Genomic DNA, 13,440 nt, shown 5'->3' with positions numbered 1-13,440 from the left:
CAGACAAACTTCAAGTTGACATAAAAGCATTCAAGAAAACAATCATTACGAAAACCAACTGCTGCTACTAAGAATGACACACGTGGCGTTGGACGCAATTTATGCTGACCCAACGATATTTTCGCTGTGTTCCTAAGTCATCACTGAGTCATTGGCGTGTCGTCACTGTCACTCTTTGTTTTAAAACATCCGGTCCTATAAGCCAATGTCTTTTTGTTTATTATTATTTATTTGTTTTAGTTAATTCTAAAAACTGCTGCTGCTGCTGCTGCTGCTGCTACTACTACTACTACTACTACTACTACTACTGCTATTTTTATTTCTGATGTTATCGCTATAGCGACTACAATCAAAACCAGTGCTGTTGATATTTCGTCTGCTCGTTCCGTCACCTCCAGAAAATACGGCTGAGCTTTTATACGAAGTGTCTGAATAGAGAGATGATGCTACTGCAGTAGATCGTTATTGTTATTTATATAACTTTCTGTGATGTTGTATATTGTGGGTGTATTGGTCTGGCGAATCGGCGGATGTCGGCAGGGCGGTACGGCAGAACAAGCCGAATTTGCTTCATTCACGAAACAGCCGGTTGGTTCAGCCTCACTTTTATATTTTGTTCAATAGCGTAGCCGGCGGCAGCGTAGAAGACCCCTGCAGCCAGCGTCTTCTACTGCGATTAGCAATGTGATAAATCTACAGAATTACGTCTAAATTATCGAGTAGCGAAACTGTACAAACGCAACTAGATACGGAGTCAAGATGAGCTGAACTTATCCTGTTGGGTTTTTGACAATTAGATATGGCCTGTTGGCCAACAAATGAAGAGCTTAATTGGGCTTGATTATTTGCCGAGCGGGTTTTTAGCTGGCGAAAGCAATGCTGAATAATGTCGCTCACCTACTAGGAAAGATTCGCCTCCCTACGCTTGCGATTCCTTTATTTAAGATCATGTCGTATCAAAATGCTTTATGTATAGTGATCATTACAGGCGCTGCCACTGCCTTTACTCAATCGAAAAGGTCGACGGCAGTGTAGAAAAGCTAGAAAACATAGATTTAGTTATTGCCTAGCTAAATGAGAAAACTTGTCACCGGTATAATGTAGGTATATAAAAGCAGAATATTACTGGATTGTTGATGACTAATGGCTGTCGTAGGCCCCATGGGTTAACTGAGCAGCAAGCAAACTGATAGAGTATAGCTATCGGTACTGTTGAAAAACTTTTCATAAAACAATTTCCCTGTAGCTGATATTTCAATTGTACATTATATAAGCTAGTATCATTATTGTTACAACTAAGAAAAAGGTACCTTTAAAGAACACACCTCCTTCAGAGTATCATAAATGCCTTCTTTCTTTCAAAGGGCGTTTGACGGATGTTGTTGGCGCACGATCAGATCCAGCAGGGTGGGGCCGGGCTCTGACAAATGGACCCTTTGCCCTGCCGGGACTGTAAATACTTAATTAAGTATGTTAATATAATGACCCATAGGTTGTACGCATTATACGTGAGATTCCAGCACAGTATCTATCTAATCGCAAGATGAAAACATATAAGGCCGCCTTAAGTATGCTACATAATTTACTAAAACCTACATTGAGATTGCTCACGTTCCTTTGAACTAAGTAATACAGCTCAATTGTAGAGCTCGCATACTTTTTATATTTTTAGTAATATAAGTTTATTTTCGCAGGACGACTATCTAAATTTGTAAGATGTGTGTACTCATATTGTGGTTCAGTCTATTTCAGTCGTGTTTTTCTGCGTATGGTAAGTTTGTTTCTTGTAAGGTGTAAGTTCACGATGCCTGTCCTAGAATAGGAATGGACCAATCGGGCAAGACAATATCATAAATCATCACTGTATGCGGCTGAGTTCTACTGAATAGCGCGTATGAGACGCATGGACGTAATTCTCGCGTGGCATAAACTCTCGAAGAATCTATCTGCATTTCCTGTACCGAAGCTGCTCGTAAATAATCATATGAAACTACGCGTAGTAGGGCTTTCTTTTCCGTCTCATTGGCCATGCTTTGCGTCATGACGGAGACTCACCGAGTGCGCTATGACATTCACTTAGTTAAATCTATATTTTTACGATAATTAAATGTTTTATCTATAGTTCACATCTTTAAATATCTCACTCGTTTTTTTCGATTGTCTAGTGCTAGTTACCAAACCTCGACGGTCCATCCATCAACAGTTGTAGCCGTTAAAACGTCAAACGCGGCGATAGATAAGAGAACGAACTGTTTATGAGCTGGATTTGAGGAACGCACAACGAGAGATGAGTCAAGGCCATTCGACCGAGCAGTCGATAAGGTAAACAGCCAAAAATAACTCGTATTGTAGCTGATTGTTCGGCTCATTTGTGCGACAAGCAAAATAATTGGGCGGAAAATTGTACGTTTTTATCGCTTTTTTCTTATCACTGCATATTTACTCGTGTTCGGGTCTCCTGTCACAGACCAAATAGCAGAGTGAATGAAAGCCAGGAGCGTCAACTCACTGCATCTGCACGCGTCAACAAATAACAAGGCGTTTATGGTTCCTGTTAGAGTAACAGAATTTTTATAAAAGGTGACACCCGTCCTCCGTGGAACCATTACAAAATAAACGTTACAAAATATCGCGTCTTTTTACCTTCAGCTTTGTCGAATGGTCTGTTAGGTGCAGCGCCACCACGACTACCGAATGAAATTTCAAAATCATTAGCTATTATGTAGGATGTATCAAGTTGACTAAACATGTCTGTTATCCCCGATGCAGAGGAGACGCTGTTCATAAGAACCTGTAATGTTATTCTATTATGGACTTCAATTGGAGAATTTCGCTCGAAAAGTAATCCTTAGGCGACTTCGCGGCTCAGCACTTAAGACAATATTACGCACACTCCATTGTAGATACAGTTCCCAGGACCGTTCTATGCCCGCTTGTAATAAATTGAAAACTACTTGGTGCACAGCTCATCACAAATCGCTTATTTGGTCCGCATTGCGTAAGTCGTTAATATGGTGGATGAGGACATGTTCAAGCATTTTGATATCTCAATTTGTTTTTGCCACTCGATCGTTGCGCGTGCTGCAAGAACCATCCGGCGTTCGGGCCAATAGGGCGCTGTTAGCGTGGCTTTACAGAAAATGTCAACAAACTTTGATTTACGAGTAACTATGGCAGCGTTGTTCCTGCGACTTCACATCATTTGTTTTTCTTGCGGGACCTCTTGGATATCTAGGTCGATGAAAACTACGATTGGAAATCTAAAACAGACGAGAAAAACGTCTACTACAAGAACTGAGCGTTTCGATCCTGTATGAAACTCTCGATGACATCTGCTCACCCCAGTGACACAGAATGTGAAACCTAATGGCAAGCGTCAACGCTCCCAAGATGGTAGTGTCTTGTATCGTGCGCATTCGGAAAGCTGACGGCACTTGTCACAGTTTAGCGTTAACACACTGAGAACGGACAGGTCTACTTTTACGAATACAAACTGCACGTGCATCTCATAAACCGGTAAATGCTGATACTGTTTCAATCTGACTTGTCCAGTCGAAACAAGCTTCACAATTTGCATGATTACTGTTTCCGATCAAGACAGGGTTACGTGTTAGTAGAAGAAGCAGCCCTATCAATAGATTGATGAATAACTGATTGATGGTGATGATGAATTGATGACTAGTTAGTTAAAGTATAGTTAAAAACAATGAGGCATTGTAATCAAAGAGCTATGTTAATTAAAGCCGTTTTACTTGTGTGCTCTTTTAGAAAGCTCAGTTTTGTCGGAAACATGAATTACCCAGTTGTATAACAAGCGACTTGGGCAGAGATTGCAAATGGTTATAGAACCTGAATGGTTAGCTCGGTGACCCTCATTAGCAAGTTCCTACTGGAAAGGAGAACTAACTCACAGGTCTGAAGATCTTATGCAAGGTACCTCTTCGTTACAAAATATGCCCCTGCTTGCGTAACTTTTGATTGGCAGTTATCGTTATTAGTAGAGCAGATAATGTAGCTTTACAGACGCGTTTTTTTTTTTTATTTATCGGTAGCAAGCCAAGAGGAACTTCTGAATATGACATTCATAGATGATATGAATATGGTCAAAAGGACAGATGCGAGAATATAATATTTTAGCCAATATCCGTGTAACTGATCATTTTGAGAATATAAAGGACAAATTTTCATCTGTTGGGTTCTATAATATTAGTCTTCAGCTTAGAAGGCAAAAGTATTCGTTCGTCAAAGCCACTCGATGGACGAATCCATAGTCTAAAGTTTACTTTGGTGATATGTTAGATATAGTGACCTATGTTTGTTTTCGATTTTTACAAACGTCAGAGGATGCGAGCTCTTAAACCTAGCGTCTACGATAATGCTCCACAGCGTAACAGTTACCATGGAATACATCTAACTAGAAAACCTCATGTTTAACGGCTGCCGAGATAGTTACATTGTGGAACGACTTAGAAATTACTGAAATTCAGTGGTGCTGTTTTCCAACGAGGTACTATTGTAATTCGGTTATCGATTTTCGTGTATTTCTTGTTTGTGTTTGCTACAGAAGCTAGCATACAAAACATACGAGGCTTGTGTTGTCGGTGGCTATTCTACTGTTGATAATTTTTAAATCGTCAAAATGCTATTGTTGTAGACCTTTCTGCTGTACAATGATTCCCTTCAATAGCTAGCAAAACACGTGTCTGTTGTATCTCAGAATATTACGGCAGGAGTGCAATCTCATTTTATGAAAAAGGGTTCTCGTGTGTATTTAAAAATTGAGTAGAACTGAAAATTGGATTCAGCTAAAATACTGTTAAGTTAAATCATCTTAAATCAGGATGCTATACTAGCAGGACGCTAGTTAGTCGCCATGGATTACTAGCGGTCAATCGATCATACATGGAGGAGGAATTTTATTAATAGGCAAAAAAATACGTGAAGACTCAAACGTCATATATCATATATATGCCTAAACGAGCGCCAGCTGCATCAACAACAAAATATTCGAACAAGCATTTCAACTTCAATAGCTATGTATGGGCGCTGTAGTGCTTTTCACTAGTACTACTGAGTTAAGGACATCTAAGGTTGCCTATCAAATGCTCGATACAGACCTGGACATGGGACGACAACATTTATGTTTACAGGATATTTCAAAAATTATTTTTTTTCTATTACTGAACCTATTATAATTAAGTGTTACCTCAGAGTAGCTAAGTGATTATTCGGAAGGCTCAGACGATGCTGATAGCTAGGTTCGAGGCCGAACGCGTCGAATTGCGAGATTTTTCCCTGTCCAAGATAATTTTTTTTCAGCTGACTCTAGTAAATGGACAGCGTTTGAAATGTCCCGCGGCACACATTGTGTTTTTTCAAGATGACTCATTATCGTGAAAATATCCATTCGACTCTTACAGCCGGGTTCCGCATCGCCATCGACAGCACGAGTGTGAGTAACAAAAAACTGAAATATAAAGCAAGTTGATCGTTCGCGCAGGAACAGCGGTGGGCGAACACGATTTCCTACTTAAAATTGATTTTCGATGGCGAACATATTTTTGCTAAAAAAATGAGCAATAATACATCTTGTTTCAACATTAAAATTCTTCATCAAAAAATTATCATTGCTATCGTCGTCAACATCTCTGTTTGACATGTTTGTGTATACCACACATAATTCAGACATAACAACTGGTCATATTAGAAACACATCTAGATTTGTTGATATTATTATTCCAATAAAGAAGTTCATACTATAAATACGATTATGTAGGTAATTTTTGAAAATGGAGAACACCAGTAATTCGTCAAAGGGAGTTCATTTGTAACCGGCACCCAAGTGTACCTCGCGTACTTTACATTAAACACACTTAGTTGATTTCCTTACGGGAACGTTCTTTACAACGGCCGACACCTTTTTAGCACGGCTATTTTAGCAGTAAGCGTAAGATCTTGCCTGCAGCATGATGACGACAAAGGACAAGTTAGAGTGTACATTTATGGAGTAGGCGGCAAAGTGCGTCCGAAAAAAAATTATATGTATGACTAGAATTTCAAAGCAGCGAGGTGAACTGGACGCGTTGATGCTTGCCTCATGATATTTGGCATATCACTTGGATTCGAGCAAAGTTTCTCAGACGTCCTATTAGCGAAAGAAACACTTTTACGCTCTACTCCTTCTCAAGCAGCTGCCAATTAGAGAGCTCTCATTTGTAACCCCTTCAGGAAAACTGACCTGATACATTCTGAAAAATCGACCGATGAGATCTCTCGTTTACAGCCCTTGCTAAGGTTGTGAGTACAGCGTTTTCCTGAGCAGGGAAACCTTTGCTGTTAAGTTACCTAAAAGCTAAATAGCCTGTCAGCAATGAATTACGGAATCATATATCCATAGCTTTTTACCTATCATTACGCATCATCGGCACAGGCAAGGTCGTTCTGAAAATGCTGTCTACCTGTAATAGAATCGGTCTGTTTGCCATACCATTACGAAGATAAAAAAAAATCATAAAATGCCGTTCAAGCGTTCACTATTTTATCTTTGAATGAATCGTTAAGGACGGATAGTATCTGATAGAAATGGTGAAAGGGATAAAGTGAACCGCCCACAAATTCATTTTTTGAGTTATGCTGAAGCATGTAAAACTGATCAAGAAAAAACTGGGCTTTCCGGCGCATTCATTGCTGAAGCCCTTCTACAAATCATAACTGGCTCATCGCCAGTACCGATAGCGTCTCATAGGTGTTAGTATCAAATTTTCCTAAACGATGTCCCTTTGAACGCTCGCAGAGTCCAGCTTCAATACATGATCTATCATAGAGTAGCAAACTGGATTTAGTGTTGAGCTCTAGCCTGTGACAACCTAAAATGATTAGCGATTTGAAACTCGCCGTCTGGCGTTACCTTCAGAATATTACGTACCTAAACAATTAGAATTAAAATAAACAACTTAGAACGAGTAAGGTAGATTTGCACGCTCATTATACACTTGCAAACAGCAAGTAGTTGGTTTTCTAAAGGGATAATTGGAGCGAGCACTGCAATAGGGCACAAAATGAACGCAGTAAAAGTAGCGTTTTAAGAGGTCATCGTATTGACAAAAGGGAGTGAACCGATTTTTAGTCCGAAAATGACTGTTGCAGACATCTGTACGTTACTCACAAACATACGAATCGCACCTGATTTAACTGCTATATTTGTTCGTTGGACATTGGCTAGATACGGTCGCTAAAGATAAACAAAGCATTGAGCAGACGCCGTTAATCCGCCAGAGGTAACAATATAGCACAGCAAAAGCTGTCTGAGGCTAAGAGTATCAGCGGATATGGGCTGTGATGGATCAATCACATCGGCGATAAAGAACAAAGGGGTTCAATGTATCAATCTTTACTCAGTTCGAACTGTGCGTTCTGAAGTTGATTTCACTAGAACCAAGAAAAGACGGCGTCTGTGTACCGCTTGGTTTTCCGCTTTCCGGTGCTCGACGGACTGTATAAACGTCGTTGCATCTCATTCACTTGCTAACAATGACTACTAACTATTATAGCATTTCGTAAAACCAGAGATACACTCTCGGTATTGATATCGCCGTGCTACCGAGTGAGACACTATAGTACAACATAACTTAGCAATATATATGTCGAGGACGATCGAACTCTACGGGACACCTGTCACCGAAGGGGAGAAGTTCGCTTCCGTAGCTGATCCTCTCGTATTTTGAGGCTGATTTTACTCTAGACGGTTAAATGTATTGATTCATCTAATGCTGTTTTCACGACAACGAACGCGATGCCATTACCTAGCATTACGTTACGAGCCGCTATTGCGTGCCCAACATAGGGCAATCAGTCTATGCAGCAATAGCGTTACTAGCTATGCATCCTTTCTGCCTCGTTGATATATGGCAAGACACACGATGGCACATATTCGTGATGCTGTAACAGAGTTGCTGTTATAGTCGTGGTAATAGGTAGAAAAGAAGCCAGGACAGTCATGGAAAAGTCTAAGCTATCAGCAAATTATTGTGACGGACTCTTCCCGGTATCATTTGGCCATTGTGTGATTGATTTTCAAGGCGTTTGCTCTCAAACTCGCACGCGTCCCTATATGAATGAATGTAAACCCGCTAGGTGCGACGTCTTCTGCACAGGAAGAGCTTCAAAGAAGAATCCAACTGAAGAGGGAGAAAGAGAAATCATCACCACGGCAACGTCGCGATTATTTCTCAGCAACTCCTGAAACGTATCGTCGGCCACCGATACAAAAGCTGTCTTGTCGCGTTCAGTTTCTTGAAATTGATTGCTTTTCACTCACTCACTCACTCGCTCGCTCGCTCGCAGGAGTTGCTACGATACATCGTTTTCGGAATTTGCGACGACGAACGATTGCCTGAGTTCATGATCGATTTAGCGCCCGACCGGTAAGGTATCCTGGCTGTCGTCGTGTCCACGACTATTCACAGATAATTTTTGTGCCTTCATCTTGCGCCGAAAAGTTTCACCGAAAATACTCATCGTTTTCCAGCGTCGGATGCCGAGAAATCGCTTAAAGAAGTATTTACAGTTGAAAAGTGCCTAGTGGCTTACCAAACATATCGAAATTACAATGTGCGACATGGCACGCAGGAGTCCGTTACGGCACAAAGAATCCTTATAATCCTATTACGGCTAATGTATTCAACTATTCGATTAAGTATTCATTCATGTATGCTATTCAGGCTTTTGTTAAGAACATTTATCAGTCGATGAACCCATTTGGAAAACTCGTGGATTAATTTGTTCGCTTTCTCCCTCAATGTTTGTGATATGTCGCAAACACGAAAGAAGTAACGGGTCTTTGACTGGAGTTCCGTTTTCGCTGAAGACGAACGAATCGTCATTTATTTAGGTGGCGGGTATACCGCGGATGACCGGATCAGAGATCCGTGTCAGAACTTTACCAGGAACTCACTATAGACTGCAAATAGATCTGGCGTAAGACGACCCAATGTTTTGTCTGCGCTGAACGGCCATTCCACCATTGAAGTCTGCGTTATCCATTAAAGTCTAACGAGGGCTGATGCGAAAGGCACGCGCCAATATCTCTTATCGCGACCATTACTCCAAAGCAATCAAAGCCTCCGCTTGTTAGAAACAATGCCATTGCAACAAGACTTCCGAATGTCGTTGAAAAGCATTTATGCGCTACTTCAATACGTCAGATATGTAAATCAATAGACGCGTACGATTTTCTGGCAAAGTGAGTCTGATCCGAATTGTATTTTAGCACGCTTCGCGCGCTACCAGTGGCACGTATATGTGGGCAGAATGCTATATGCGTCTAATTTTATTCGGACTGATACGGAGCAATGTATTTCACTGAACGTAGACGATGCAGCCGTATACTTAAGTGTAACGCAACGGCATCTTCACTATGAAACTGAACTGAGGTTCAGTCGTTCATTTCAAGTAGAGAAGACTCGCGCGTGAGCACCGAATACCCACCCAAATACTGGCAATGCAATCACAGCAGATGGGCTGGTGTACAACTAACATTAACACTTACAATCAGCGGGTCAAACTAATCGCTATAACGCTCACCTTTCCGTGGAACTGGACTGCAAGTGAGGCCCACGTCGTTCGGTAGAAGCTGTATTGCGCTAATCAATTTATAACTTGGGATAATAGTAGTAGTATAAGGTTTATCTTTGCATATTCCGCGGAGCGTTTGTGATGCATCGCCACTGACAGGCTTGAAACTGTTTATCTTCGCAGAATTGTCCTGTTACGCATTGAGTTCTATTGCCAGAAGTTCAGAAGACAACGCAATCAACTTTTATTCAACTTCGTAGACAACAACTCTTACTCAAACTAAATAACGACTTCAAGAAGTCGTGCATTCATTTAGGAAAATGGTTCGAAGAGTGAACAATTCCAATCGAATATAGGATTCAATCAGATATTATGCGAAGGCAACAATCGAACTCAGCTTCTTGAGAACTACTGAAGAATGACCTTCAGCGATCCAAATCCTTTGCTATTGAGGCGAATCATTGGCGTCTGCGTCTTAAAGGTGCCTTTAACGAAAAGTAGGTTCGGTACAAATCGACTTCAGATATAAAGTGGCTTCTTTTTTTCGACCCAAATCCAAATGTGCCCATACGTACTGACGATTCCTCGATGTACTATAATGCGACATGATGTTAGCATACTTCGACGCTGCTGAAACTTTCCGAGTAACATTATCACATTATCGTACCGTGCGTTCATGCAATGAAAAGGGTTCTGTATAGTTTTTTTTTCCTTTTAAAATTTACTATTACAGAAACGCTCGAAAGTTCTTCTTAATGGCACTCTTTAATGTGAACCACGTTCGGCTGTCACGCTTGCTTCGCGTCTTGGATAATTCGACTGATGTGATATAGTTTTCAAACAAACTGCGAACGTGCAGCTACACCAGGGCTAAGGGCACGGAACTGTGTGCCTCTTAATCCACTGCCCACTGTAACGATTAACTACCCCAGAACCCAAGGGGCGCAGCTTTACTATAAATCGAATATACATATATAGCTGAAATAAAATGACCATTCTTCTCATTACTGGACGGTATACACAGGTCATCTGCAATTGTTGGTACGATCGAACTGTATCGTTGCAGACCGACAATGATACGTCTATACCCCTGGTGCCTGGTGCCCATAGACATTGCTGTCAGAGACGACATCAGTTTATCTACTATGGCATTATGTTATTTAGTATAGATGATAAGTCTAGATATAAAGTCTGTTCCGCGCAAATGATTATTCATTGTATATTCTGTCTTATATATTTTTACGCACAGGGAGGTCCAAGCTATTTTCTTTTAAACACAGCTTAATTATCTATTCTAAATATTCTTTATGTGCTCTAAAATTCGACAGCATATCTCAGAGAATTCGCAGCATCAGACCTCGAAAAAGAAGGCAAATGGCTTTTTTGCAATAGGCGCAAAGTCCGATTCAATATTTACTGTCCACATAGAAACTACGAAGCGAAACATGTACCTAACGCGGTTTGAAAATGCAGCTCAAATCCACGCTTGGTCCTAGCACACAGGGGGCTACATAATTACATCTATTATGTATTGTTCGTATGAAATAGTCATTCTTTATTTTTGTCAACATATGGAAATTCTCTTCGGGATGAAAACTTTTTATATGTTGGTAAGCGTTGCCAAATTCTACCATAGTGCATTTTAGACGTTTATTACTACATTCGTAAATGTTAATTTTATAACGTTCCTCGTAACTATATTAAATGGTTAAGACAAACCTTATCTTGAGTGGCAGAGGCTCTGTTGAAATCATGTTTGGGATCGAGTGATAGGATAAATAGGAGCCATTTTAGAAATATCTGTTTGAGATCGTACGGTATTAGCTATGTACATGTTAGGTATTACCGAAACAGTATTGAATTAATACTACCTTATCTTTCCTACTATGTAGGCATAGAGCTTGTCCATGTTTTTACCAGTTTGCTTAAGGACCAATAGTCGTTTCCTTGAATATCGATCCACCTGGCTCGAGTAAACCTATCAGTAGGACGAGCATACCTTTTTTGTCCATTTCTTGCGATCAGAAATGCAGCTCATTATATGACACAGACGCAAATGACGTATGAAAACTGTCCATTAAACAGATTTTACAGTTAGGCGCAAGAGATACAATCCGCGAGCGATAATAGTAATCGTGACAATGGTGTCTGTTATGTCTGGGAGAAATCATGACAGACAAATATCGTCACCGGCACCAAACGTTATCACAAACGATCACTTCTGTTCGACGGAATTTGGCGCTTTTCGCTGACTTGCGTTACGGCCGACGTGAACCTTGTAGGGCTCCTGGTAGCCGCAAACAGCATCAACGACGTGCTGACTGACGTCTTTTATGAAGTATAGGTACTTGTAAGCATGAAGTCGACTTACTACGAGTAGAGTCTGCTTGTCAAAAGCCTCGTCTGTGAGCTGATAATTGAAATTTCCTTTTCAAACGTTAGTGGCAAAAATTGAAACGGATGGTAGAAGAAAAGGAAGACGAACCGACTGCCTCCTATAATTGCTTTCCGTTTCAATTGTCTATAAGGGTGAGAACTCTGTGACAGGAACGTGATTTACGCTGCTAGACAGCTTCTATCAGAACTAGTAATAGCAGCAGAGATAATAATATCAGTTGATAGCGATGTCTGAGTTACTTCGCAGCCGATATATCGTCTGCACTACAACGATTTGTAGATATATAAACAAACAGACGTAAAAACCGGAACATCATCATAAGCACTGCACATAAAAAGGGGTGTCTTTAAAATCAGTAAAAGAAACAACGCAGAAAATTGATTACCTTCGCAAACAACATAAAACAAGAAACATGCTGTTCGAATTATAAAAAAAAAAAAACATGGGTAAAGACGAGTGACCGTTAGTGGTTGGCCTATTCATTAACAGCTATACGTGATATTGTAAGGGTGAAAATAATCCTAAGATATTTAAAGGTCATCTTATAGAATCCACCCCACCGTGAGGTCAAGCATCAGTCTGATATTTTACATCAGTGGCTACAATTACCGCGGAAGACATAAGCATTTTCTAAGTAAAATGTACATGTCTCTTTATTCCCTCTATTTTACTGACCAGTACTTTTGAAAGAAGATGCAAGGACGTTAGCGTACACATCATGAAAAGCACAAATAACTGTTGTTGGGTCACTGGAGGCCACACACGTTCAACGAATACAGAGCTTGAAACACTGATCTTTTGAAATGTTTTAATATCTGGATAGCCTTACCAATAGAATCTCTCTGGGCACACATGTCAATACGGTTAACACCCTTAGCCAATCGAATTAATAACGGCTTTCTAATCGCTTACGCGAATTAGAACGTCAGAACAATTTATTCAAGAGAAATAGGAAATTATTTTAATTTTCGAAAGTTACTGGAGTCGTAACTTGTTAGGATTGCACCAAAACTTAACTTCGCTGGGGCTTAACTTGAATAGTTAGGCCGATCCCATTATGTGTCATTATACGCTCAGAATGCATGAGCGATTAGGGACCTTCTTTTTTAACACGTCGTAGAGACCTACTATTTTAGCCTATCCTGGACTTCAGTTAAACGATCCCCATAAGTGGAAAGTGGATTCAGGCCATATTTCTGGGTTATTATAGCAACTACTGCCTTATTATAACATTCTAATAATCTTTAATAATTAAGAAGCAAAGCTTATTTTGTTACTAAATACGATACCTCCAAATCGGATATTTGGGTTTCAGTAGGAAATGACACTCGCATCGCTGATCGTATTAGAAAAAGTACTTGCTAGAGGGGCGTAACTTGTTCAGCTAACTAGACAGTTAATTTGGACAGCGAGGTCGGTGGGTAGAAAGACCAGGGTTCGCTGGTTCAATCCCATTGTAAGACATTATG

The 13,440-nt window shown here is 40.4% G+C and overlaps 1 protein-coding gene across 16 annotated transcripts in view; it reads left to right on the top strand.

Moving 5' to 3' along the window:
* Positions 1 to 13,440, top strand: part of LOC111266962 (uncharacterized) — a 64,702-nt gene that overhangs the window by 22,485 nt on the left and 28,777 nt on the right. Inside the window, exons 1-4 of one of the 16 annotated variants that reach the window (XM_022844865.2) lie at positions 465 to 588; positions 2,166 to 2,322; positions 3,236 to 3,516; positions 3,769 to 3,933. The exons of 7 other annotated variants lie outside the window; for them this stretch is intronic. In XM_022844865.2, coding sequence (XP_022700600.1) covers positions 3,927 to 3,933 — 7 coding nt within the window. In that variant the 5' untranslated portion in view covers positions 465 to 588; positions 2,166 to 2,322; positions 3,236 to 3,516; positions 3,769 to 3,926. 8 more of the 16 variants (XM_086971156.1, XM_022844863.1, XM_086971157.1 and 5 more) reach the window with 8 other exon arrangements.

The sequence above is a fragment of the Varroa jacobsoni genome, unplaced genomic scaffold (assembly GCF_002532875.2).
Source record: "Varroa jacobsoni isolate VJ856 unplaced genomic scaffold, vjacob_1.0 scaffold_1132, whole genome shotgun sequence".
NCBI lineage: Eukaryota > Metazoa > Arthropoda > Arachnida > Mesostigmata > Varroidae > Varroa > Varroa jacobsoni.
Note: the sequence above shows the minus strand (reverse complement) of the source record. Positions and strands in the feature narration are given on the sequence as shown.